Below are 27,348 nucleotides of genomic sequence, written 5' to 3'. Positions count from 1 at the left end.
TTCAAAGAGCCTACATCTAAAGTTTTCCAAGTGGAAAGGTCCATGGACGCAGCTGTATTGTGGAAGTAGTGTCTGACCCAATCTGAGCACATTGGGAGGCGGTGCTTCCCAGTAGCCAGTCATTAAGGGGGTGGTGGTTATTACTGCACCTACACCAATCACTACTAGGAAGCAACACCAATCAGGGTTGTTGCACATGATCTTATGCTACTTTCTGGGAGGTTTTGCACTGAGGGTTTTAGAGCATCTAAACCAGGCCTGCAGTTAGGATCGAGAAGTTTTCACTCAATTTGTATTGGCTGGCACTACTCTGTGGAAAGGTTGTTGTGTCATTTAGATATTCTTCTGTAGGGAATTCTTGTATGGTGGGGAGACTGCTTAAATGACCTTATAAAGTAGATATTTCCTACAAAATCAAGAAAGGGTGTGTTTGCTGTGCCAAATCTGTAATAAACATATGGTTGATTCTTTTAAGCATTCTCACAGCCATGTGCAAACTACTCACAAGCAAGCGGCTGTCACAGGGCAGGGAAGAACACCTAGAGGGCACCTGCAAGATCTTTTAATGTGAGGTGTACCCCATTCACTCTATCCATTTAAAATTGTGTGCTAACGGCATACCTTTGACTTGGACATAGCACGTTTTGCTAACTTCTACATATGTTACTCTGGAGGATGTCGGCTAATTAGAGCAGATCTACACCATACCTTTAAAGCACACCCAACACACATTTAATGCACATGACTTTCCCAAAAGAATCTTGGGAACCGTAGTTTAACTATGCTGGGAATTGTAGGGTTTTTGCGCGGGTTTGGGGGGTGGGGATGACGACTGCAGCTTCTAGGATTCATGTACTTTAAATGTGTGTTGGATGTGGTTTAAATGCATGGCATAGACCTGCCCACAGTTTTATGGCAAAGGCTCTGTGTCTTTAATATAAGCTTGATATCCAGAAGACAGTCAGCTCTTTTGCCTGTATGGGGATGCAGTCACAGGGAAACCTTATTTTCTGCATGCAACTCTATAAAAATGAAGCAGCTGTCCATAAAAAATGTCAGTACGGTGGTACCTCGGGTTAAGTACTTACCGATAATTGGTTCCGGAGGTCCGTTCTTAACCTGAAACTGTTCTTAACCTGAAGCACCACTTTAGCCTATGGGGCCTCCTGTTGCCGCTGCGCCGCTGGAGCACAATTTCTATTCTCATCCTGAAGCAAAGTTCTTAACTATTTCTGGGTTAGCGGAGTCTGTAACCTGAAGCGTATGTAACCTGAAGCGTATGTAACCCGAGGTACCACTGTAGTCCTAACTGCAGTACTGGTTGTTGAACTATATGTAAAACGTTTAGCTTTTGCAGTCGATAAGATCAGTAGATGCTGAGCATCTTTTCATTTTGCAAAGTCATACAAATGTTTGCTTATGTAAGATGAGTATAGAACAATTTTAGAACAAGAAGGTGACTCAGATTATTGTCTGGCTAACATTTATCAACTAAAGTCAATTTCCCCAGCTAAGTGTGGGACTGTATACTGTACTGCAAAACAACAACACAGTGCTATCTGGTAAACTTAAACAAAGCATAAAAGCCACAAACAAATGATAGACACTCAACACTCAGATCTCCCATTCCTCTCTGCAATGTCATGTTCAATTTACTCTGTGTCATCATCATCACCACCACCATCATTTATTATTTATACTCCACCCATCTGGCTGGGTTTCCCTAGCCACTCTGGGCGACTCCCAACAGAATACTAAAAACACGATAAAAAATCAAACATTGAAAACTTCCCTAAACAGGGCCGCTTTCAGATGTCTTCTAAAAGTCAGATACTGTAGTTGTTTATTTCCTTAACATCTGGTGGGCGGGCGTTCCACAGGGCGGGTGCCACTACCAAGAAGGCTTGGTCATTAGAATGTGAAGTTATTGGACTATAATTCCCATCCTCCCTGACCATCAGCCATGGGAGTTGATATCGAGCAACATCTGGAAGGCATCATGTTGGCTACTTTTGATATTAGCTTTTCCCTAGCAGTGAAACTGTTAATTTAGAGCATGATGTTGGAAGTTGTAGTGTAAAATACCAGGGAGAAACCACACTGAGGAAGACTGATTTTGACTGAGACCTCTCAATGTGAGACTTGAAAATGTCACAATTTGGTATGAACTAGATAACAGAAAAAAGAATAATAAATGCTCAGCGGAAGAAAATGATTAATTTGGGGTGTCTATGTGCAAGCATTCACACAAAATAGACTCTGGAGAATTCTCCACACATAACTCAAAGCCACTTCCAGGGCCTGCAATATCTTGTGATGGCAGAATCCTTAACAGGAGTTGCTTTCCTAAAAGCAAAGCAAAGTCTGTGAGGCAGGGTCTGATCTTGTTTACATAGCTGCCAGTCTGGTGAAATGTGCTTTTAAGCCAATATGCATGACACAAGGGTCTGGCTTTGTATGTGGCTCCCAAAAAGTTTGTATTCTGGGCTAGTCATCCAGACAAATTCAGTGCTGTGGACTGAATCCAACACTCCCTCTCTGTATGCACTCAGCAGTGTTTGTACACACACACACACACACACACACACAGAGAGAGAGAGAGAGAGAGAGAGAGAGAGAGAGAGAGAGAGAGATTGGCTTTGTTATTTCTCTCTAGACTTCTGCTTGCCACTAGATGTCTTCCTGCTTTACTGAATACTGCATATATATGATTTTGAAAGGTATACTCCTGTTCCTTTGAGAAGCGACTTGATCCTCTTTAAGTTTGGAGGCCAGAGGAAGAGGAAAATACTTTATTAAACAGCAACAATCAATTAAAGGCACATCTGAAGTTGATCCTTTACCTTCCATGCTTTAACACAGTTTTCAACATTTGTTTGTAGCAATTGTTTCCTATTTGCTGCTGCTATGGAGTCTATTATTATTATTATTATTATTATTATTATTATTATTATTATTATTATTACTATTATTTGAAGGGATTTCCCCCAGTGATTAATTAATCTAATCAGGGATCACATACTGAATTTGGTGACGTATCCAGTCAAATTTGTTATATGATGACATCACTGAGGACAGGAAGCATCCCTGTTGTCCACCTGGTTGTGTCACACTGTACTATCAATTCCACTGCTCACTGGCAGAGTATTTTTGCTACAGTCCATCTCTAATCATGGGTGCCTCCTTTATGCATGCATGTTGCATCAGAATATCAATTCAAATGCACATCTCAGTTAAGTGATGCAGTGTGAATGTCACATGCGAGGGAAGGTGTCATTTGCCTGCCATGAACACCTTCACTGGGATTCACATCTCCTCTTTAACCCCCAATCTGCTATCCTATTGAGCAAAGTGTTAGACCCTTTCACAAAGCGGTGCAAAAGAAACTCCCAATGACATATAAGGGAATAATGCATTCACCAAGGGTGGAAATGTACACGAAACACTTCACCCCCATTTCACCTCAGCCCTAGAACATTGTGCTCCTTGGGATCGCAGTAGTGGCAAGCTGTGCCCCTACCTGTGGGCAAACGAATACAATTGCAAATTGAGTTCCTGTGCTTCGATTTCAAACAGCAGGCTGGTGTGCCTACTTTCATGGGTAAATCTACTTCACTGCTTGTCTGCTGACCTTTGCAAGCAGGCAAAGACAATTACAGGAACAATGTGAAAATGAGGGATACATCAAGAGAAAGAGAAAGAGAAAGAGAAAGACAGATTATGCACAGTGGCACAATTTGGCTTGTTTGCTGAAAACTGGCAGGGAACCATGTGCAGGTCTATATGGATGGCACCTAATGACATCTTTTAAATCAGGGGTAAGGAACAATCTTCCAGGGGCCACGCGCCAGTTGTAAGTGACGAGGACACAGGGAAAAGTGGATAGGACGAAGGATTGCACTTTTAACTTTGTACGGAAGTCTACATTCCAGCCATGCAAAAGCCAGCGTTTTCTGTAGACACAGCCCACTCCATCCTCCATACAGGCAAGCAAGTGGCTTTATTACAGTTCAAGGACCCAACCCAGCAAGGCAAAAATCACCCAAAGAGAGCATGGAGGAGGGCTATGGCCTGGGGAGAAGGGGCGAGTGTCTGCCGGGCTAGTTAGAGAGGTGAACAGTCTTCGTATCATGGGATGGATATTTCCTACCCCTGCTTTAAATGTATACCCCCCCCAAAGAAATGGATTTTCAAAGCAAAAAAGCCATACAGACTTTCCTATAAGAAGAGATTGCTTGCCTAGGGGGAGGGGTACATGGAATACATCGCCATTTGTACAATTTTGGCTTATTCCCCCCACCCCACCCTAGGGGCTGTGCTGAAAGAAATGGCTGTGGGCCTCCACCCCAAGTTCACATAAATATTTTTTTCTTGGCAGCTGCGTACCCGTGCACACAATCACACGGAGTCAAAGAGGGCTGCTTGCATGCGTTGTTCACATGCCCTAATAACAACGAGGGAGACTAACTACTATTATGTAAGTTATGCTCACTGATTTTATATGTCAGTCTTGATAACACTCAGAAGGAGGATGCAATGTTCCCACAGTGAATTTGATCCCTGTGGTGTGTGGGGGGGAGAGGATGGGAGCATCTCGAGCTACACTGCCCTGTTTCGGCAGCCAATTCATTCCTGCCTCTGTAACCTTTCTTTCGTCATTGCAGGCGCCACATAAGAGTTGTGACAACCGCACAAAACCAGTACAGTGGTACCTTGGTTCTCAAACGCCTTGGTACTCAAACAACTTGGAACCCAAACACTGCAAACACAGAAGTAAGTGTTCCAGTTTGTGAACTGTTTTGGGAAGCTGAATGTGCTCCGTTTTGAGTGTTATGCTTCTGTTTTGAGTGTTACGCTGAGGTCTGTTTGTTTTTGCTATTTATTTTGCATTTTTATTTCTGCGGCTCTTTTTGTTTTGTTTTTGTGACTGTGTAGAACCCAGTTCAGCTACTGACTGATTGATTGTGTGGCTGCACTACATTGTTTATTGCTTTCATTTATGGATCAATCGTCTCATTAGATAGTAAAATTCATGTTAAATTGCTGTTTTAGGGGTTGTTTTTAAAAGTCTGGGACGGATTAATCCATTTTGCATTACTTTCTATAGGAAAGCCTGCCTTGGTTTTGGAACACATTGGTTTGGGAACAGACTTCGGGAACGAATTAAGTTTGAGAACCAAGATACCACTGTATGTACTTCTGAGCCCTGTTTAGCAGCTTCCCATCCAGATAAGGTTACTAACCAGTCTGCGGATATCCCTCTCGCTCTCCCATTTGATCTTTGAGATTGCTTCCTGGTGGGATTGGTGCTCACTCCGAAGATCCCCCGCTTTGATCTTATCCGCCTGGATCATGTTGTTCAGGGCTTCGTCAACCTGCTTTTTGGCAGACTTGAGTTCGGTAATTTCCTGCAAAAGCTTAAGGCGCTCAGAGTCAAATTGTTTCCTGGCCTCTTCGCGAGCCTCAATGGTCAGTGCTGTCCGTACTTTGTCGCTGCTCCCTTCCCGCAGGGCGTACAGGGCTGACTTGAGCCTCTGGATTTCACTGTCTCTGATTTTCATTGTCCGAGCCATTTCTTGCTCGTGCTGCTTGATGAGATTCTCCCGCACGGCCTGCAGCTCCTTCATCTTCTCCTCGTGGAGCTTCGCTTTCAGTTCAGTGATCTGCACTGTCTGCTTGCGCTGCTCCAGCTCCCGGATCCGCTTCGTTTCTTGGGTTTTCTCCCTTTCGAGTCTGCTTACCTACGGGAAGACAATAAAGCAAGGGAGAGAGAAAAATAGATGTAATGAAACAATTAATAATGATGACAATGACTATCCATTACATTTGTCGCTACATAAAATGTTTCAAAGCAGATGGCAATTATAAAAAGTATACCAACACAGAAGTTTAAAGCAACAGCAAAAGAATTAAACAACCTTCCTTAGTACAAATACTCCTCCTGTAATTTGATAAAAAGGCTGAATCCTAGCCTTCCTTACTAAAAGGGTGAACACAGCAGTAGGCTGAAGTATGATCATACCATATGATCGTAGTTAAAAATCAAATGCTGGGGTAAACAGATCTGTCTTTGCTTGTGGCCTAAAAGTTGATAATGGTGATATAAGTCTTTAAAATGTTCAGAGAATTTGCAGTTGTCACACAATTCCAAATGGCTTCTTTTTCTTCCAAGAGTGAGACCAAAAGCTTGTTTACTAATGTAGCTAAAGTCCTAAGCAGCAAGATTCCAACCAAACCTTAACGGAAGTGTGAACCCTGAGTCCCAAGCAATTCACACCTGAGTTAATCTGATCTCCACCTTTGGGGAATTGCACACTGATTCAGATGCTCGGCTTCCATTCTTTCTGAATTATAGAGATAAATTTCTAAGACTTTTTGTTATGGTTGCTGTTGCTATCAGAATTCTAGGGTTGGAAGGGACCCCAAGGGTCAACTAGTCCAAACCCCCGCAATTCGGGAAATCTAACACATTTCCTTTGTATGTGTTCCAATACACCGTATTTCAGGCTTAAAAAACTAGCTCATGAGGGTGAAGATACAGAGGGAGAGAACAAGGATATGTTGTGCTTTACCTGCAAGCAAATTTGCGAAGCTATCTGGGAGTTGTAATTCATCCAAAATACATATTTTGTTATGTGCAAATGGCCTTAGATACCTATTAGGTTCATAAAAAACAGTGACAATTTGTTGTTGACAAAAGACAGCTGGACATAGAAAAGGTCCCATTACCTTCAGTAGCCTAGGGCTTCATCAAACCTAAATCCAGCCCTGCATATCAGTCTTACTCTGAATATGCAGCTTATACTGAAAAGGAAAGTATGGCTTTTGAGCCAAGGTGATGATTAACCTTTTGCTCCTCTGTGTCTCAATTTCACAAAACACTATCTAAGGGTAAGCAAGGGGAGATTCTGCTCGTGTCAGGCCTGACTTCAGAAAGCAAATCTAAAGACTGTAACTTCACAAAAGATGGCTTACATTACACAGGTTATTTCTGAAGAATAACCCCCCCCCCCCCGCTCTGCAGTATCCTCTGACACTTGAACATGAATTCTCTTAATTGTGTGTATGTGATTTGTTTTACTGTTGCTGAATTATCCTGTCATCTGGAGAGTTTAGTTTTGTTTCTTCTATCTACGATTTAAAAGATGCATAAATAAAGCTGAAGAGATCATTTACAAAATTTGCTGTAAATATATATATGCCAGTCAGCATTCCTGTATATAGATATAGCCAGTCAGCAATCCTACAAAAGAATAAAAATAGCAGGAAACAAATAAAGCAACAACAAGACAACAACACAGAAGAGGGTAAAAATCAGAACTCACAAGTTCTTGAAAATAGTGTAAAAGTTAGCAATCTTTAAAAGACTGTGTAAATAAAAAATGATTTGCCTGGTTCTAAAACAATAGCAAGGTAAGGGCCAGGTGACTCTCACCTGGGATGGCATTCCACATGCATGACATTGCCACCAAACAGCCAGTCTCCAAGGGAGCTTTTCTACCATTGTAAATAGAAGGCAAGAGGATGAGAGATTTTAAGCCTTCCTTCATGGTCTCAATATGGTTCACCCTCACCTTATGCACCAGTTCAGTGCCGGATTCACGTATAAGCTAAACAAGCTATAGCTTAGGGCCTCCCTCTCTTGGGCCCCCCACCAAAATAAATTAAAGGGGAAAAAACCTGGATGTACATTTCCAAAATACAGTGGTGCCTCGCAAGACGAAAAGAATCCGTTCCGCGATTCTCTTCGTCTAGCGGTTTTTTCGTCTTGCGAAGCAAGCCCATTGACAGCTTAGCAGATTAGCACTACAGCGGCTTCTAGCGATCAGCTGTTAAGCGGCTTATCAGCGGATCAGCTGTTAAGCGGCTTAGCGGCTTAGGAAAAGGGGGGGAAGCGAAAAAAACCCGCGGGGACTCGTAAGATCTTTTCGTCTTGCGAAGCAACCCCATAGGGAAATTCATTTTGCGAAGCGCCTCCAAAACGGAAAACCCTTTTGTCTAGCGGGTTTTCTGTCTTGCGAGGCGTTCGTCTTGCGGGGCACCACTGTATAAGATAATAAACAAATAAAATAAAACCTACATACAGCAACAGTGTTTTGTGTTGTGTAGGCTCCTATGATGTAAGCAATGGGCCCCACCTGCTAGCCTGCTCCCTAAAATATCACTGGTTTGCTCATTTCTATATATAGGGTGCCTACATTCTGCATGTGCAAATGGCTTTAGATACCTATTAGGTTTATAAATTACCATATAGCATATATTCAACACAAAAAACAGTGACAATTTGTTGTTGACAAAGGACAGCTGGACATATAAAGGGCCCCATTACCTTCAGTAGCTTGGGGCCTTATCAAACCTAAATCCAGTACTGCACCAGCTATTTATTTTTTAAAAAAAGCAAGCATGCTTGGGTTAACTACGTGACAAGCCTCACATCTAGCTTGGCCCTTCCGCAACACTGAATATTTCCTTGAGCCCATCTGAAATCTGCTGACAGAGCTTTTGAAGTCTGTGCATTGCAACCTGAATGGGTGGCTTAAATCCGCACTTCATCTTTATTACTTCAGAAACAATATTCAATAGGAATTTTGCCTAAAGAAGGGCTCATGTATGGATCTCAGCACTCGCCCCTATAAATATTTCACGGTTCTTGACAGAAAACAACAACAATAATGTCTTTTCTGCACTGTAAGCTGCTTTCAACATCATCATGAGGGCAGACTTCAAGTGCAGCCTGATAGTGACAAAAGCAATTTAGTGAGGGGAAAAGACTTGGATAGAGAAACAATTTTGGTTTAATACTAAAGCTTGCAGGGGGAGGGGTGTTCAGAGCACAGTGATGACCCGGGAAAGGCTTTTGTTCAATAAATAAGGCTTTCCTTTGAGTATTTCTTTTCCAACAAATATAGTGAAATACAATTTAAGGGAAAGCAAAGAAATATTTAAAACCACCAGGGAGGCCCACTCACTGATAACACCAAGGAAAAATTAATACAATATTGTAATAGGCTTGCAGCGATGAAGCCTTGTCAGAAACTGCACTTGTGGACTTTTTCTGTGGAGGGAAAAAAGGGACTATCTGTGCTCAGCCAACAACTCTGTGAGGCAAGTAAGGCTGAGGTGAGGTGACTATCCCAAGTCCACATCGTGAGTTTTGTGGCTCAGTTGGGAACTGAACTCAGGTCTCCTTGGGTGAAGTCCAAAACTCAGCCCACCTCACCAGGCATGGAGAATCTTTTTTCATTCCGAGGGCCTCATTACATCCAACCTCCTTGGACCACATACTGGCAGTGGGCAGAGACAAACAAAAGTGGGTGTGGCCAGAACAGTTGAGGCCAGAAGTTACACATAAACAGCACCCACCATACATAGATTCAGCACACACCTGTTCACATACACATGCACACGCATACACATGGCACACACACATGTACAATTTGGAATAATTGCATATGCATAAGCAGACTTTCACTCACATGCTCCCTCCACTGCAGTTGGGCTTGCTCTATTTAGGACAGTTCGCACAATCGCCTCAATGGATATGGCATATGCTTAGACCATTGAAAAGTACCATACATGCCACCCCAAGCCCCAGTGGCTATGCAGCTTCCAGTTTGCACATGCCAGGATGAACAACTTTTCATGTTCACCGTATGCATGTAAGGATGATCAGGGTTCCATATTGGTTAGAAAGTCTCCACACACACCTGTACCCATGCAGGGCTGGTAGGTACATGGGGGAAGTCACTGGGGTCCTGCTCCGTATTCCGAGTGCATATGCATAGAGGTTACCATGTGAATTTTCCACATGACATTGAAAGAAGACTTCAGTTTGGAATAATTGTTGTAGGGTGATTCTGGGGACATGTTTTAGTTAGCTGTCTCCAAAAGCGATATGAAAATAGCTCTTGCCTTAGGAAGAGCACTGATCAGTTTTAGTTCTGATGTGAAGACTTTGGTGACCTATGCTGAACCCAAATTGCTCTTTGGAAACTTTTCCTCCTCTTAGCATTTATCTGGTTTAAAATATATTCCATACCCATGGACGAAGGAATAAAATAAAGAAGGGGGAATGCTTTTGTTGCCTCAGTACATCTTGGGATAGTCACCTCATCTCAGCCTTACTTGCCTCACAGAGTTGTTAGAATAAAATGAAGAAACTCCTTTGAATGCCATCTTGAACTCCTTGGAGAGTTAGATAAAAGTGTGCCAAAAATAATGGCTTAATTTGCTTCTCTTAAAGTTATCCAATACTTATTGGATTTATTTTTATGCGCCTCTTTTCATCTGTCCCACCTGGACTTCTGGAATTCACCTCTGTTCAAACTGTGTTTCTAAAATTGTGATGATGATACTGCCAGCAATGTACAGTAGATGACACTTTTCTGCTGTTGGGACAATCTTGCTGACCCTTCAGGTATTTGCTATGGGACCCCTTTGTAGAACACAAGAGTACCATTTAAGGAAGGGGCCTCTTACCCATCCTCTGTTTTATAATACAAAGGATTATTACTCAGGAATATCTCTCATTATTACAAGAAGGAAAAATTACAAGAAATACTGCAATGAACACCATGAATCTTCTTGCTGCTCTTAAAATCTGGTTGCCCCACCCATTCTCGATATATGACGTGGGTCCCTTTGTCTCTCTCTTGTTAACAGCACATTCCAAAAAGCTGCAACCAACCAAGAGATGCAGATGACTGTAGGGTTGGAATGAAGTGGCAATTGTCAGGACAACCTCCTCCTCACGCTACATCTTCCAGGCCTCTGGCAACTAGCCTACGGTTCTTAAGTGAACTGAGCAGCTAATTTTTTCCTGAGTGCTACAGGATCTGTGCCAAGGGAAGGGGGGGAGGGGACCCAACACAAGCTGTCTTTCAAGATTGTAAAAATAGAGTGCAGCACATGATGAATTAGAAACAAAAGCTCAATTTCCACTCACTTACACATAGGTAAGTCCCACTGACATGATTGGCGCTTCTGCACATATTTTTTTGGGCGTAGGTTTACAGCTCTCCTCTCATTCAAAATTATTATTTTGTTGCTAAAATGGGCTGCAAATTAATGACTGACTCTCACTGGAGAGCCAAAGGAGAAATACTCTGGAGCACACTATCTTGTCTGATATTAATGCAGCACTGAGTCTTTCTTTCATCCCAATCATTCTACAATGAAATAAACTGGATTTCAACAGACATAGTTGATTGTCCTCTGAGGTTAATGGTAGCCTTGATCTATGGACAGCCCAGAAAGGTCTTCGTGATGAAAGACTTGATGGAAGTTAAAATGGTACTGCTTAATTATGGAATCCAGTGGCAGCCTAGATTTGTTTTGCCTGAGGCGATGCTTATTGGCAAAAGAATCAAAGAGTCTGGGTCACTGATGTCGATTACAGTTCTCTGGGCAGAGAGAGAAAGAGAGAGGAAATCTTCCTCAAGAACCTTATAAAATTGCTAGTGTGGCTGGACTGCGAATTCAAAGTGGCAAGACAGCGTTAGAACTGAAGCAGATAGGCAAGTAAAATTCATAGAGAATCTGGACGTCATTTCGCAGCACAGGTGGAAGAATGCCAATTTTTTTAATGCTTCTGAAAAGGAAAAGAAAGGTCCAGCCATCTTTCCATTGTGCTAGTTTTTTGACACAAGAGCATCCATAATGTAACTCTCCTCTGCAATCTGAAATAGTACAGTTGAAATTCTACAGTCCCTTTTCCACCTCATTCTGCAGCCCAGGAACGCATGAAGCTGTCAGAGCACTGATCTATCTACATCAGTGCTGTGGACACTTCCTGGCAGCAGCTCCCCAGGGTTTCAAGGCAGTTCGATTGAGCCTGGGAACTTTTGCATGTTTCTACCACTGAGCCATAGTCCTTTTCCATAAAGCCAGTTTTGAATGCTGTCAGTACTAACAGCAGACCAACCATTTATCTGTCTAGTATCCTAAGAGGACTTGGGTAAATACAGAGAACAAACTCACCAAATGGTATATATGGGGAAGTTTGCCTGCTTCTTAAATATATGCTAAAGAGCAGAACAGATGGCTGTGGCTGGCTTTGTAGAACATATTGCACAGGCTGGTTGCTGCAGCTCCACCCTTAGTTACTGCTTTTACCCTGCTGTTCCGTTGCTATAGAGTAAAAGCCTATCCTGGCATGTATTACTGAAGTGTGTTTTGTCTTTACTTCCCGTTTAGGGAAGTCAGAAGCAAACCTCACAAATAAGCATTGCAAGCTTGATTCAGTCCCTCTTCTGGGATGGCGGGAAGGCATATTTAATTAATTCCTTGCAATGTCATGTTCTTTTTAATCACCTGCTGCCTCTGACTACCATTTTTTCACTCACCTTAGACTTCTCCTGATGAAGCTCAATTTGAATGTCTGTTAGCTTGGTCCTGAGATCTTCGTTGGCAGCTTGCAAGGACATAATCAGTGCCTCAGGCTTTTCAGCCTTGCTGCGTCCTTTTTTTGACATGGCTGTTGGCTGTTGTGAGTCTGTGCGTGAGAATCCTTTTTCAAATGGGAACAGCCATTTTTTCTTTCTTTCCATTAAAGTTGTCTCAGAACCTACTGTGTGACATTCGTAAAGATAGCCCCATCAGCTCCTTGGGCAGTCCTGGGAGAAATAAGATGACACAGCATTAGTTAGCAAGTTCAGTGAAAGCTGGAGTCTGCTTAGCAACACTCAATATAAAGACAATGTTTTGTTTTGTTTTGTTTTAAGGATTTAAAAAACTGCCCCAGGTCATATATGCCACCCATGAACCATAGAGTTCTTGGGAGGTATATATGACAATTTAAAATCCACAATGCAATATTAAAACAGCATAGAACAGTTAAACACAATACTGAGAGGAATAAAAACATTCAACCAGATAAAAATTAAATAATTTAAAATGCCAGGCAAATAACAATGTTTTAAACTTCAATAGGGAATAATAGAGAATTGGCTGAAGGCATACCTTCCTCATTTCAAAGTCAGCCCACCATCACAGAGAAGCCCCTGTTATATGTACATGGACTCTATAATTCTCCTACTGACAGAACATGGAGAAGGGCTTCTGTGGCCACATTGCAGAAGCTGATAGGAATAACCATAACACAGATTTCAGTTTATGTTTTCCACTGGCATATACTACAAGGACATTAGGGCTGGTGGGAGGCCAAATGTATTTTTGGGTACTCTGGGTCAGATTCAACTAACCTGGTGCTCTAGTAGAAACCAGTGCAAAGACTCTGCTAACACATCCTGGGTGTCCACCGCTTCTCCCCCACCACTTTGTCACTTACTTAATGGCCTTGAGATTTCATTCCTCACTTTCTGCTGTGCTTCATTTTATGTTCAGTTAATTCATGGATGCATTTAACCAATTAATGGCTTGGCTAGAGAATACAACCAGATCTGTGATCAGCTAGAAACCAGCCATAGTTTGCTAGTATTTTTAGCACCTATGCATTTTCCTGCTTGTCTTCTTGATTTCCAGGCATCTACCCACGTGGCTGAAGAAACCTTCCCAATGGCGCATGCATTAGATTGCAGAGAAGCCATACAGAAATGGGACAGGAGAAGAAAGGAGTAAACATCAGCTGCCTTTTTCCTGCCTTCTTGCTATGGTCTGCTTGTATTTTTTCCCATATATCTGCTGATCTTGCATAAGTTATTAATATTGTCTTGGAGTATTGCAGTTGTCAGGTTGCAACCTGGAGATCTGTTTTGGCCCTTTACATATTTAAGGGAGTCGAGGTCTCTGTTGCACAGTGCTCCCTTAATTCCTCCCCCCCCAACCCTAATGCTTGCAGCAAGCAGAACCCCAAGGGAAGGAGGAGGGCAAAGTAGTGAAGGAGACTACTCTGGAATAAGCTCTGGTTTGGAAATGGCACAGTGTATGGGTCCAGTCCATTCACTGTTACACACTGTATATTGCAATTCATCTAGGAAGGATTTAGATTACATTACCAAGCATGGGGGTTGGAATATTAGGTCTGTAATAAATTGTTTGGAGAGGTGGGAAATCTGTGCTCTAAGAAGCAATTTCCCACTGGCCTGGGGACTCTTGTTCAAACAGGAATCTTAATTATATATACTGTATATTTATTAAATGGGTTGTAGCACTTGTCAGTTGTAGTGGGGGAAAACCTGGAAAAATACTGGCAATGAATCCTGAAAGCTCAGAAACCAGAAGGCAAATCAAAGGACCCTTACATTAGTCCTATTTTTGAACATTTGGGCTTGGCAATATCAGAGCTTTTTTTGTTTGTTTCAAAGACTGTTGGAAGACTCAGCTGGAGAGATAGGACTTGTCACAACTCCCATACTGTCAACCACCAACATTTCCAATTATGTTAATTAAATGTGCAAATTAGCAGTGGCCCATCCGTTCAGAATAAACTCCAGTGTTGATTCTGCGGCTAGAACATCCATGGCGTCTGAGGCATGAATACCAACACCAGCTGCTTGTACAGAAGTCTCACACTGGCCAGTCCAGTTATTTGCCAGCATTGTGCTTTATGTGATTAGACCAGTGGCAATTTATCACAAAAAACCACAATGCAAGCCAAGTCTGAAATTTCTGTAAGACTGCATATGCAGTGTATGTGTAATGCACATCCAGTTTAAAGAGGTGGGATGGGAGAGAGATAATTTCTTTCTGGGTGTGCTTGTTTAAAGTAAGGAATTATAGCTAACAGCTTTAGCTGTAGCACATAACTCCATTGTAGCAGAAGGAAGAAACTGCTCTGGAGATGCCTTTCCTCATTGGCTGCAGGTTACCCCACAATTTGAACTCTCTCATAATGCTGCAGATGGCACACATCACCAACTGCAGTCCTGCAGCATGAGCATTGCTCAGTGTGCTGGATGTGCTGTTTTAAGGTCAATCTACAATGAGAGAGCATTGGCCCATAAAAGATGGATGCTTTCGCTTCCGAAATAGGATATCTTTGGCTGTGTATGCCTAAAAGCATAAAGAACGACGGTTAAAAATATCATTACCACACAGATGGAATGTCTCAATTCTACCCACATAGCAGGGAGGGTGTGATGTGACCATGTTTAGCAGCTGCAGAAAGGCTTAGTTGTGTCGGTACACAGGAAAATATGAAAGAGAGGGAGAAGGGATCCATAATGAGGAAATGAGTTTTGGAGATGCCTTCAAAAAGGCTTGCTTATTCACTCTTGATTTATCAGATATCAAGTGCTGATTTCCCTCTCCTCTGCAGACAGACATATGTTACGCTTGGCATTTGTATTTGCTTACAGATGTATCCAGGCAGCTGTGACACACTGAACTAGTGAGATAACAAGCTTTAGCATAAATGCAGCAGGCAAGTTTGCTTACAATCCTTAGAATGCTGACTTGGCACTCTCAGCAGCTATTGGGAGGTGCTGCTCAGTGCTCTAGAATTAATCATTCTAATCGGATTATGAATTAGATATACAAGAATCAAGCCTAGGACCAAAGACACACACACCAAAATTCCATTGCACAGTATGGAACACAACAATAACGAATCTGAACAGTTTATACAAACACTAAAGTGGCTGGAGTGGTTGGCTTGTTCCTTATACAGTCCCAGTCTCTAAAGCCCATGCCCTACAATATGTGGAAAACTAGGATGTGCATCTTCTGGTATGCACTCACATGCACGTCAAATGACTTATGCAAGATTGCACCTCGGACAATTTTGGGCCATGGCACCCCAAAATTGGATGTCCTGATGCAGTCCATGCAGCCCTCTAGCCATCTCTTATCCACACATACCTTTCCTCTGCTCTCTCCAGGTATGGTCCATGCTTTAAAGCTCCAAGTCTGGCCACCGCTGCTTTTTTTCTTTGTTTTGTCTGTGAAGACCTGCTCTTTAGCACTCACTCAGAGCAAATGTCAATCTGCTGAAAACCTGAACTGACGTTTGCTCCGACTGAGCGCTAAAGAGCAGGTTTTTGTGAGGAAAGCTCAAGGAGGGAGGAGAAAGGTGCTCAGACAAGGAGCTTTCAAGTGTGGACCTGTGCCTGGAAAGAGTATAGCAAAATATAAATGCGGCTAAGGCCTCAATGCAGCAGGCACCAAGACTGCTGGTGGTATATATTCCCCCCCTTTGCCTCTAATTGCTTAAGAATTCTTGATTAAGTCCCTGGTAGGAGCCATGTAAAAAATGCTGTTACAGCGCAATTCTCTTCTAACACTTGTAGAAGCAGGAGCAGCAATATGTTTGCCACAACAGTTCGGCATAGATAAAGATTTATCGGAGATTAAATTCTGCTCCCATCCAATCTTGGAAAGCAGTTAAGACTATGAAGTGAGCACACATTGCCGAAGATCCTGTGGCTAGACTGTCTGTCTGCAGCAGCACTTAAAAATGTACACCACAAAATATGAATCTGGTTAAAATTGACCTTGTCAGATCAAAGGCATCCCTTAAGAGAAGGCATGTGCTCCCCTACTGCTCAGCGTTTTACTGAATGATCATTGTTGTCACTGCCTTGTCACTCTTCTGTGAAACGAGAATGACATCAAACCCCTTCTTCGTAAAGGCATTTGGGGCTGTTAATGCTGTGGTGCGCACACACAGTGCAATTCTGCACATGTTTACTCAGGAGGAAGTCCCACTGTACTGAATGCTGTGCATTTAGGATTGCAGTTTCAGGGGCACAGTCCCATGTCGGAAATGTCCCTGAATTAAGTAAGCAACCTTCACTGACAGGGGGCAGCTAGCTTGAAATATCCCCGACTCTCCCTGCTGCAGACATAGGCAGACAGAATCCTTTTAGGGACTAGGTCAGGCATCACATTTGAATCAATAAGGAGAATGTTCTTCCCAGCTCCATTCTTTCTTATCCTCTTTATACGCTCCTATTTGGTTCTCATGCATGCAGGGGAAGTTTCTCTTCCAATGCAAATAGCAGGTGTGCTTGTGTGTGTGTGTGTGTGTAGGTGCCATTCTGGACTGGGGACAGAGGCGGACAAAGAATTATAGCCCCCACCAGCTCTTATCTGGAATGGTTCCCCTGTGCCTACAGTTTACTTAGAAAGAAGCCATTTATGCAATTGCTAATTGCATGAATGGCATTGTATATAGTTTGACCCTAAGTTGCAGTTTATTAAATCTGTGAGCTTAGAGTTCTTCTGAGCATGTACAGAATGTGTTTTGGTTTATCAGAGAGTATAAATACAGAGCCTGTATTGAAGATGGATAGGAGGGCAGCACTCCCATATTAGTTACTGTATATACTCGAGTATAAGTCAACCCGAATATAAGCTGAGGCACCTAATTTTAGCACAAAAAACTGGGAAAACTTATTGACTTGAGTATAAGCCAGTTCACCACACCACAAACCTGGTGGTGGTGGCAGCGGCAGCAGTGGAGAAAGAACAAGCAACCCGAAAGGGCTGCTTTTGGGCTGCTCGTTCCTCCTCCCCCTCCGCCGCCAGCGGTAGAGGCGGAGGAAGAAGGAGCAGCCTGAAAACCGCCGCCTCTGCCGCTCACAAGAGCAGGCATAGGAGCCGCGGTTGGGAGAGGCGCAGTGCCTGTCCTTGCGAGAGGCGGGTGGTGGCGGGACCAGCGTCGAGAAAGGGCTACTTGGTTTTTCTGGAGAGGGCTTGTCCCTCCGCCACCACTGCCGCTGCCCACCTCACTCAAGTATAAGCCGAGGGGGGCTTTTTCAGCATTAAAAAATTGCTGAAAAAGTCGGCTTATACTTGAGTATATAGGGTATTCATTTGTTTTATAAAATTTACACACTGCTTGACTATCAAAAAAACCTTAAAGCCGTTTATAAGGAGGTTAGACATATTTGAGGTCACTATGAACTGAGGTTGATGCTTTTTCAACATTTTTGTGACCTTAGGAGACAGGGAAGAGATTGTTAGGAAAGCTTTGTAGGCTCTTGTCAAGAGCAGATTCCGTAGCCTGGATGAAAAGCAAACAAAGCTGGAGAGGCCCGTGAATATTTTGTTCGTCTATGTGCTTGATTTTCAGCTCAACTTATAAACACTGTTCAGAATTAAGAGGAAATGTTGAAAAGGCATGAGGCAACGGTATCAACAGGATCTCACCCTCATGAGTTTGCAGGCTTGTGGGAGTTTTTCCTCAACTGCTTTTTGTCCTCTCACATCTCCTGTATTAAAGATTTTAATTTGAATCTTGATAAACTTATACAAACAAGCGGTGACATGTACAACCTCAGCTGTCCACTTTAAAGAAATGCCATACATAACTGATACCCTAAAATCCCCATCACCAGTGGTCATAAAATCCATAATTCATGTACCATAATCTTTTATAAATCAGATTTTCGTCCAGGTGTTAAAGTGCAGAAGAGGGCTCATATTTAGAACCCTTCCACAAGCCATTGATAAATATCCACCATTCAAGCAGCTCCTGAACTCAGAGGACTTCATCAGAGCCTCAGTGTGGTGACCTTTGCATAGAAGCCAGCTCAGACAGCACGTATCCATTTCTCCTGACCACCCATGCAGTAGGATGCAATTTACAGCCTCGGCTACAAATACTTCTCTTCTGTGATGAAAAGCCACAAAGCATGACACTCAACTGACTGTTATCATCTCTCACACCTGAATGCCTCTCGTTAAAGGTCTCCACGTATTCCCATTACAAAACTATTTCTCGGGGGCACACAATACTTATGGCACCATTTCAATTGGGTCAGTTGACTACATCCCAGATAACCATTAAATCCTGGATGAACCGATCCAGCTGAAGAGTTTCTAAAATGCAGGCTAAAGGTAGAGAAAGGAAACACTTCTATCAAGCCCCCTTTCACTTGAAAGACCCACCATTCATTTTTAAGCTGTCATCTTATGCACATAACTAGGGATGTTGTGACATAAGCTTCCCCTGTCCGGAGTACTGAAACCGGTTTCAAGCCTTTTTTGACATGCCAGTTGAGGATCATAGAATTGTAGAGTTGGAAGGGGGTACAAGGGTCATCTAGTCTAGCCTCCTGCAATGCTGGAATCTTTCACCCAATTTGGGGCTAGAACCCACAAACCTGAGATTAAAGAGTCTCATTCTCCATCTCCTCACAATGACAAGGTTCTCTGACCATGGTTGGTAACTTTTGGGTGTGTTTTGAACTTGCACGTAAACCTCGCATTCCAGTTTGAACCTGGAACCACAACCACAGAACAGACAAGAGGTCCTTTAGGTCAGTGTTCCCCAACCTTGGGCCTCCAGCTGTTTTTGGACTACAACTCCCATCATCCCTTGCTAGCAAGACCAGTGGTCAAGGATGATGGGAGTTGTAGTCCAAAAACAGCTGGAGGCCCGAGGTTGGGGAACACTGCTTTAGGTGATTCCATTTTGCATTTTATTTCATATTTCAGCAATGGATGCCTTCAGACTGTCAGTATTTGTAGGGGTGTTGACTGCGGATTCAAACGCATAGTGGGGCAATAAATCCAGTGAAAAACACACACATCAAATCCAATGAAAACACCCCAGCTTTTTGCAGTTAGGAAAGTGATGAGGAAAAAGTGTGGAATGGGCAAATGATTAACAGAATGATACAGAACAACCACACAAGAATATCAGGATCGGTGCAAGATAAATGCTGCTTGTCATATAAAGTCCCCACAAACTAATGAGAAAAAATGCTCAGTAAAGACCCCACATAGACTAATCGCCATGTAAGCTTTGTGCAAGCACATCGGGATGAATGCTCAATAAGCAGGCCATCTGGAGGGGCTCTATAGCACCCTACTCATATGCAGAAGTATTAAATGTATATGGGAAATGGGAAATATCATCTATAACCATCTATAATACAGCTGCCTTGAAACATTTGTATACTATTGGGTATGTATTGGTGGGAGGAAAGGTAGAGCTCATGCTCAATTTTCAGATGTGATTACTGGGGCATGCTTCAGATTTGTGCAACAAAGCTCATGTCTCCAGGGCTAAGTGATTTATTGAAAATCATGACTTTCTTTTAAAAATATTTTGTCATTCAGTGGTTGTGCTGAGGGAGGCAGAATTTGATTTCTCACTAGTTTGACTTTCATTTCTCTCTCTGAAGCAGTGCTAGAGGTGGCGGCACACCATCATATACCTTAGGCAATAGAAACAAGAATAAGAATTTCAAGGCCTGATTTCTTCAGAGATCCTATATATGAAGGTAAATAGCTTTGGTTAGGACAAGCCAGTGTTTGGCTTCTTTCTCATGCCGTTGTTGCAGAAGGCACACAAATATAAAAGCATCTGACTTTGCTCTAACAAATAACAATTAGCTAAATAGATAGGATTTCTCTTTTCCACATAAAATTGTCTGAAAACGCCTCCTGGCTGGATTGCAAAAATATGTTTGAAGCATGAAATAGTAGCCTATCTAACTATCTTTTGTGGTGTCCCTTTCTCTTGTCAGGCAAACTATGGTGATCATTTAACCCATTGTTATAAGCAGTTTGCCATCAATGGGAAGCTAGTAATCTATCAATAAGAAGGAAAGATGAATCTCTTTTAGAGAACAATTTGGAACACAGAAGCTGCAATTTACTGTGAAATAGCTTCCAAATGAAGAACTCCTCACACAATTCTCTGTGATCCCTGACAAGCTCACAATACAACAGGAAGGGCAGCTGTGTCACTTAAAACAATAATATGTTCATAGATTAACTTCTGTTACAAGTCACCCTGTGGAAATTCATATGGTGTTCTGCTGCCTTTCCCAAGTCCGTTCATTGCTGTTCCATCAATGGACAAATTGGTTCAGTTTTAGAAGGATAAAAGCCTGAACCAAGCTAGAAAACAAGCTGACGCCTCCTCCTAACTCTGCCTACAGGATTTGGCCAGCAAAGATAGGAAAACCCTATTTTTCTTGGATCACCAACAAAACCAGAGCTCAGTCCATTTGCCCCTCCTTTGTCCCCTATAAGAGAAGCTAATACTCAGAGACAGAAAGGCCCACCCATTCAGCTCCCTCAGAAAATGGGAGTTCAGCCTTTCCCAGTCCCTTCTGCAGAAATACAATGAACAAGATAGTACAAAGGACACTGGCAGGATTTGCCTAGCTTTTATTGGTTTGTGTCAAGCTTCACCTTCTTGGAGTGTAGGAACAACCTGGTACCTTACCAAAGACTCCTAAATAAGCTCAGCAGTCATGGGATAAGAGGAGAAGTGCTCTTGTGACTCAGGAACTGGCTAAATTGTAGGAATAAAATGGAGGATGAGGCTTCTAGTGGCTAAGACCCCTGATTGCCATTGTTGTTACCTCCACTGTAGGAAAAAACCATGCTAATAATAATAATAATAATAATAATAATAATAATAATAATAATAATAATAATTTATTTATACCCTGCCCATCTGGCTGAGTTTCCCCAGCCACTCTGGGCAGCTCCCAATCGAGTGCTTCCAGATACCTCTTTGGGTGTGTTCCAGTAAAAACTGAAACTGTCTTGCAGTTTTCTTTCTGGTTTATCAAGGAAGCACCCCCATTATGCAAAAAATACTAGAGAATTAGTTCCTCTAAGCTTTGGGTCACTTGGAAATATTAGCTCTTGTTGGTCGGAGCTTAAAATAATTAAATCAAACAGTAAAAAATTAAAGCTTGCCTTTTTTGTCTGGTTCCCCATCTTTGAGCTCAACACATATAAGCACAGGATATAGAATCACAGAATAGCAGAGTTCTTCCTGATGTTTAGTCAGAATCTCCCTTTATGTGACTCGAAGTTATTAGTTTGGGTCCTACCCTCTGGAGCAGGAGAAAACAAGCTTGCTCCATCTTTGATGTGGCAGCCCTTTAGGTATTTGAAGATGGCTCTCATATCTCCTTTCCCAGGCAAACATACCCAACTCCCCTAACCATCCCAGACCCTTGATAATCTTGGTTGCCATCCTCTGCACACGTTCCAACTTGCAGATCACAGGAGTGTCATTTGAGTGTTCCATCTAACTATGCCAGTGTGGTGTAGTGGTTAAGAGTGGTAGACTCGTAATCTGGTGAACCGGGTTAGCGTCTCTGCTCCTCCACATGCAGCTGCTGGGCTAGTCACACTTTTCTGAAGTCTCTCAGCCTCACTCACCTCACAGAGTGTTTGTTGTGGGGGAGGAAGGAAAAGGAGAATGTTAGCCACTTTGAGACTCCTTTGGGTAGTGATAAAACGGGATATCAAATCCAAACTCTTCTTCTTCTACTACTACTTGGTTGTACTTGGAGCTGTCCAGCCTAGCAGGTTACTGGCAGTGCAACTGGGCCAGGTTGAGGAAAAGTCTTAAGCTCCAAATTATAGAGCAGTATCACAGTTCCTTAGGCAGCAGAGCTGTTAAGTAGAACACATTAGTCTTCCATGGTTCAATTTTCTTTTAGGTTACCTCTATAAACAAATACCTTAGGATTACCTCTATAAACTGTGTAAACACATTCCTAGATTTTTAAACCTCTGGAGATTCGAGTCTGGATGTTTTATTGGCTCATAAACCTTAAGCTGGCTTCATGTTACTAAGAGTTTTTTTTAATGTATTTTATTTACTTATTTAACAAAACCTGTGCACCACATAACTATAAATATAACCTCTAAGTGGTTTGCTGAAAACATAAAATAACCATTACAATTATCAATAAAAGTCAGAGTTAAAAGCAAGTTTTAAAATATTAAAAATACAATTTAAACCAGCGGTTAAAATTACAGATTAAACCACATGTCACCTTTTACATGTCTGGGTAGGGTAGGCTTGCCTGAGTTGCCCATCCTAGAGTTTGAGCACAATCGAAACTTTGGCAGCCAACTGGAGAGTCTGCATGGAGGGGCAGCGTGATCACATCTGCAGCCCTGCCGTGCATGGCAGCTAGGGCAGAATGTGTGTGTTTTTTGGGGGGAAGTAGACAGGTAGATCACTGCAGGAAGACCTGAAACTGGCATAACAATTGGGCCTAGAATGGACCCAATGCCATTGCATGAGACCAGTGAAACTGTCTCAGGATCTAATGAATTCTGGACTGGCTTAGCTCTCCTTGCTCCCTGCCCCTAGATTGCCCCAGTCTGCTCTTACGCTGGCTGTCCCTTATGGGCATCCTGCCAATGGCACTCATGCTCAGCAGGCAGAAGAAGAAGAGCTACACTGATGGAGTGGCACACCATTCTGTTGGTGGCAACCAACAAGAGACTGGCTTAGATGGCAAAGCTAGCCTCTCCCCAGTGCAAGCTAGAGGCTCTGGACTGCTCTGACCAACTGATATATTCCTAGTGCTTGGTGGATGCCATTTGTAGCAGCTGCCTTTGCCTCATTTCTTGCAGCACTTTATGCAGGGGAGAAGGGGCAGCCATGTACATTTAAAAACACAGTGCAATAATCACGCAACAGGGGCTCCATTCCTCACTCTGCCTTTTGAATTTAAATGGCAGTGAGGTATTTTAATCATTTTTACTGCAAAATGGTTCGGGAATTGAAATGCACAGAATAAACAGTATTTTCCAAGCGGTGACAGTGAAGAATTAATGCAAATTTCCCTATGCTAATGCTTTTGTTTAAGTTGAGCATCTCGCAGCGTGGAGTGTTCCCTGGCTGCTAATGAATGGCCTCCACTTTTTGTGTGAAGCCAATTGCAGGGTGTTGTTAAATGCAAACCCTCCTTATTTATCAAAACATATATGTTTGTGTGTTTCGTTAAAACAAAAGGTTTGTTTCCGTGTCTTACTTCGTGTACATTTATGTCATAGCTCTGTGCTTGGAACCTGAATGCAAATGGAGCTAATATGCAATTATTATAATTTTTGACATGCAGCTGGATGGTCTTGCCCTTGCTGCATATATCAACATATTCAGAACAATCTGAAAACTGAATATTCCACTTGGCTCTCCTGTCATTCTTGTGATTTCTACCCACAAACCAATGGATGTGAGTGTCACTTTTCATAAGCTGTTGAAGAATGGATCAGGCAAAGACTCTGGAGGCAACAGGAAGGAACATGCCATTTTTAGCTTGCTAAACAACACACACTTTCCCTTCTCCTTGAACTGCCTGCAATGGAAGGCCAAACATAACTCCAAGGGACCAAGGTGCCAGAATGGGTTCTGCTAAGCAACCAAAAAAAATCACATCTTGCTACTTCATCAGCTGACAAAAAAATTCTGTTTGCTAATGTCAGGGACTGGGCAGAGGAGGAGGAATGTGGAGACCGCCTACCCATCCTGACCCTTCCAGGGAGGAAGAAGAGGAAAACAGTATAGATTTACAACAGTGGTTTGTGGGAGATCACAGCTCAGAGGCAGGTGAGGGGAAAAGTTGGGAAATAATGGGAAAGGAGCAGCAGGCAGAGCTGGAGCAGAAACTGGCTAACATGTTGTCACTAGAAAGCATTCCAGACCCACCATCTCCCAGAACCCAGTGAGCCTTAAAAGCAGAAGAGCAAAGAGCTCAAAGACAGAGGGCACTTAGCGGCACCCATAGAGGATGATGATGATGAATGAGGAAGTGGGAGAGAAGGGGGTGCGTGGAAATTCACTTGGGACAACACCATTATCCAAGAGACTGGGTTCAATAATAATAATAATAATAATAATAATAATAATAATAATAATAATAATTTTTTATTTATACCCCGCCCTCCCCAGCCAAGGCCGGGCTCAGAGCGGCTTACAAGCAATAATAAAAACAAGTTGAATGATTACAACTTAAAAACAAAATTTAAATACAACATTAAAATATTACAACATTAAAATAAAATGTAGCCTCAACGCAGGAGGAGAAGGAAAGAAAAAAAGAAAGAGGGGGGGGAATCAAATTGGCTCCAAGCCAAAGGCTAGGCGGAACAACTCTGTCTTACAGGCCCTGCGGAAAGAAATCAGATCCTGCAGGGCCCTGGTCTCATGAGGCAGAGCGTTCCACCAGGCCGGAGCCAGAGTTGAAAAGCCCCTGGCTCTGGTTGAAGCCAATCTAACTTCCTTAGGGCCCGGGACCACTAGGGTGTTGCTATTTATGAGGCTCTCCGTGGGGCATACCGGGAGAGGCGGTCTCGTAGGTACGAGGGTCCTAGGCCGTGAAGGGCTTTAAAGGTCAAAAGCAGCACCTTAAATCTGGGAGCCAGTGCAGCACCTTAAATCCGGGAGCCAGTGCAGTTTGAAAAGCACTGGGTGAATATTCTCCCATGGCAGAGACCCCGTGAGGAACCTCGCTGCAGCATTCTGCATCCGCTGGAGTTTCTGGGACAGCTTCAAGGGCAGCCCCGCATAGAGTGAATTACAGTAGTCAAGCCTGGAGATGACCATCACATGGATCACTGTGGCCAGGTCGAGGCGGGAAAGGTAAGGGACCAACTGCTTGATGCGGCGAAGGTGGAAAAATGTCACCTTGGCTGTTGCTGTAACTTGCGCCTCCATGGAATGGGAGGCGTCAAGGATTACACCCAAACTCTTAACAGAAGGCAATGGCACTAATTGGGCCCCCACAAGAGAAGGGAGTTGGTCCCTCATCCCCATGCCATCCTGACCCAGCCATAGGACCTCTGTCTTTGAAGGATTTAGTTTCAATCGGCTCCCACGAAACCATCTAGCCACAGCTTCCAAGCATCTGGTCAGTGTGTTCGGGGCCGAGTCGGTGTGGCCATCCATCAGTAGATAGAGCTGAGTGTCATCAGCGTACTGGTGACAGCCCAGCCCAAAGCTCCGGATAATCTGATCAAGGGGGCGCATAAAGATGTTAAAAAGCATCGGGGAGAGAATTGCGCCCTGCGGCACTCCACACACCAAGGCGACATTTCCCTCCCTAGTGCCACCCTCTGTCCCCGACCAGAGATAAAAGAGCACAGCCAGTTATGGGCTATGCCCTGTATCCCCACGTCTGCGAGGCGGTGGTCCAGAAGATCATGATCGACCATGTCAAAGGCCGCTGACAAATCTAAAAGGATCAGCAGTCCTGACCCACCTCGATCCAGTTGTCTACGGAGATCATCTGTTAGGGCAACCAGAGCCGTCTCGGTCCCAAAACCAGGACGGAAACCGGACTGAAATGGATCTAAAGCCGATGTTTCCTCCAGAAACCTACCAAGCTGTTCAGCAACCGCTCTCTCAATTACCTTACCCAGATATGGAAGATTTGAAACTGGGCGGTAATTGGATAGGTCTAAGGGATGTAATGAAGTTTTCGTTAAGAGTGGACACACTACTGCTTCCTTCAGTTCCCCTGACAAATTGATAATTTCAACCAGGAGGGTCCGCGCAATATCTGGACACTCCCTAATCAGCCAAGATGGGCACGGATCAAGGAGGCAGGTGGTGGGCCTACCAACTGGGAGGAATCTATCCACATCAGCAGGGAGTATCCGATCAAAATGGTCCTGAAGTCAATCAAGGGGCCTCCAGTTCAGTAACTGTATCTAAATTGGCAGGGAGGTCACGGTGGAGCAACAGGACTTTCTCCGCAAAAAAGCTCGCGAATGCCTCACAGCTGTGGGTCGAATTTGTGCTTAAATTTGGTTGTCCTCCTAAGGACGTTATTGACCTAATTATTCTAAAAAGTTGTGCCGGGCGAGAGCTAGCGGATGCAATGGAAGCTGCAAAGTAAGATTTCTTAGCAGCTTTCAAAGCCATCTCATAGGCTTTCATAAGCATCCTATAAGATGTTCTTGAGGCTCCGTCATGAGTCCGTCGCCATACTCGCTCTAGCCGTCTGAGATCCCGCTTCATTTGCCGGAGCTCCTCAGTAAACCAAGGGGCCTGGTTTCGATGGGGTCGCAGAGGGTGCTTAGGCGCGATCTTATCAATGGCTGCCAAGAGCTGGTTATTTCAGTCCTCAACAAGGTCATCTAATGAGTCACCAGGAGGAGCAGGGTCCCGCAAGGCTTGTCGGAATCTATCAGGATCCATCTGTTTTTGCGGACGAGCCCAAATAGGTTCGCCATCCGAGCAGGGGAGGAGCGGGAAGTCAATCTTGGCTTTCAGAGCGTAGTGATCAGACCATGGCACTTCCACAGGGGGAAGCATGATCATATCTATGCCAGCCCCAAAGATCAGATCCAGCCTGCTTGATGAGTGGGGCCCAAAACAAACTGGGAGAGCCCTAGTGTTGCCATGGAAGTCACTAGGTCCAGTCACTAGCTTCTCTCTGTGAGATTTGAAATAAAAAAGGACTGTAAGAAACTTTTCCTTGTCTTTATACTTCCCTGGGCAACCATCCGGGAGCTGCAGACAGCACCCTGACAGCTAAAGGGATTTTGCCAGAGCTGACAGGCTCTAAACATAGGCCCCTGTCCACTAAAATGCAGATGAGGAACTTCTAGTTCCCCCAGATGTTGATGGACTGCAACTCCCATCACCAATGACCATTAGGCATGCTGGCTGGCCTTAATGGGAGTTGGGAGTCCAACAACATCACATTGGGTACCCCTGCTCTAGCA

The 27,348-nt window shown here is 43.4% G+C and overlaps 1 protein-coding gene across 7 annotated transcripts in view; it reads right to left on the bottom strand.

Moving 5' to 3' along the window:
• JAKMIP2 (janus kinase and microtubule interacting protein 2) overlaps positions 1-27,348 on the bottom strand; it is a 92,530-nt gene that overhangs the window by 24,349 nt on the left and 40,833 nt on the right. For 3 of the 7 annotated variants that reach the window (XM_081900109.1, XM_081900108.1, XM_081900110.1), the window contains exons 2-3: positions 12,345-12,614; positions 5,244-5,741 (exon numbers count right to left, since the gene is read on the bottom strand). In XM_081900109.1, the coding sequence (XP_081756235.1) occupies positions 5,244-5,741; positions 12,345-12,548 (702 nt within the window). In that variant the 5' untranslated portion in view covers positions 12,549-12,614. Of the gene's footprint in view, positions 1-5,243; positions 5,742-6,572; positions 6,630-6,729; positions 6,804-8,329; positions 8,946-12,344; positions 12,615-14,990; positions 15,008-27,348 lie in introns of those variants that run through there. The other 4 variants (XM_081900111.1, XM_081900114.1, XM_081900113.1 and 1 more) reach the window with 4 other exon arrangements.

The sequence above is a fragment of the Podarcis melisellensis genome, assembly GCF_964234715.1.
Source record: "Podarcis melisellensis genome assembly, chromosome: 2".
In the NCBI taxonomy this organism is placed as follows: Eukaryota; Metazoa; Chordata; class Lepidosauria; order Squamata; family Lacertidae; genus Podarcis; species Podarcis melisellensis.
Note: the sequence above shows the minus strand (reverse complement) of the source record. Positions and strands in the feature narration are given on the sequence as shown.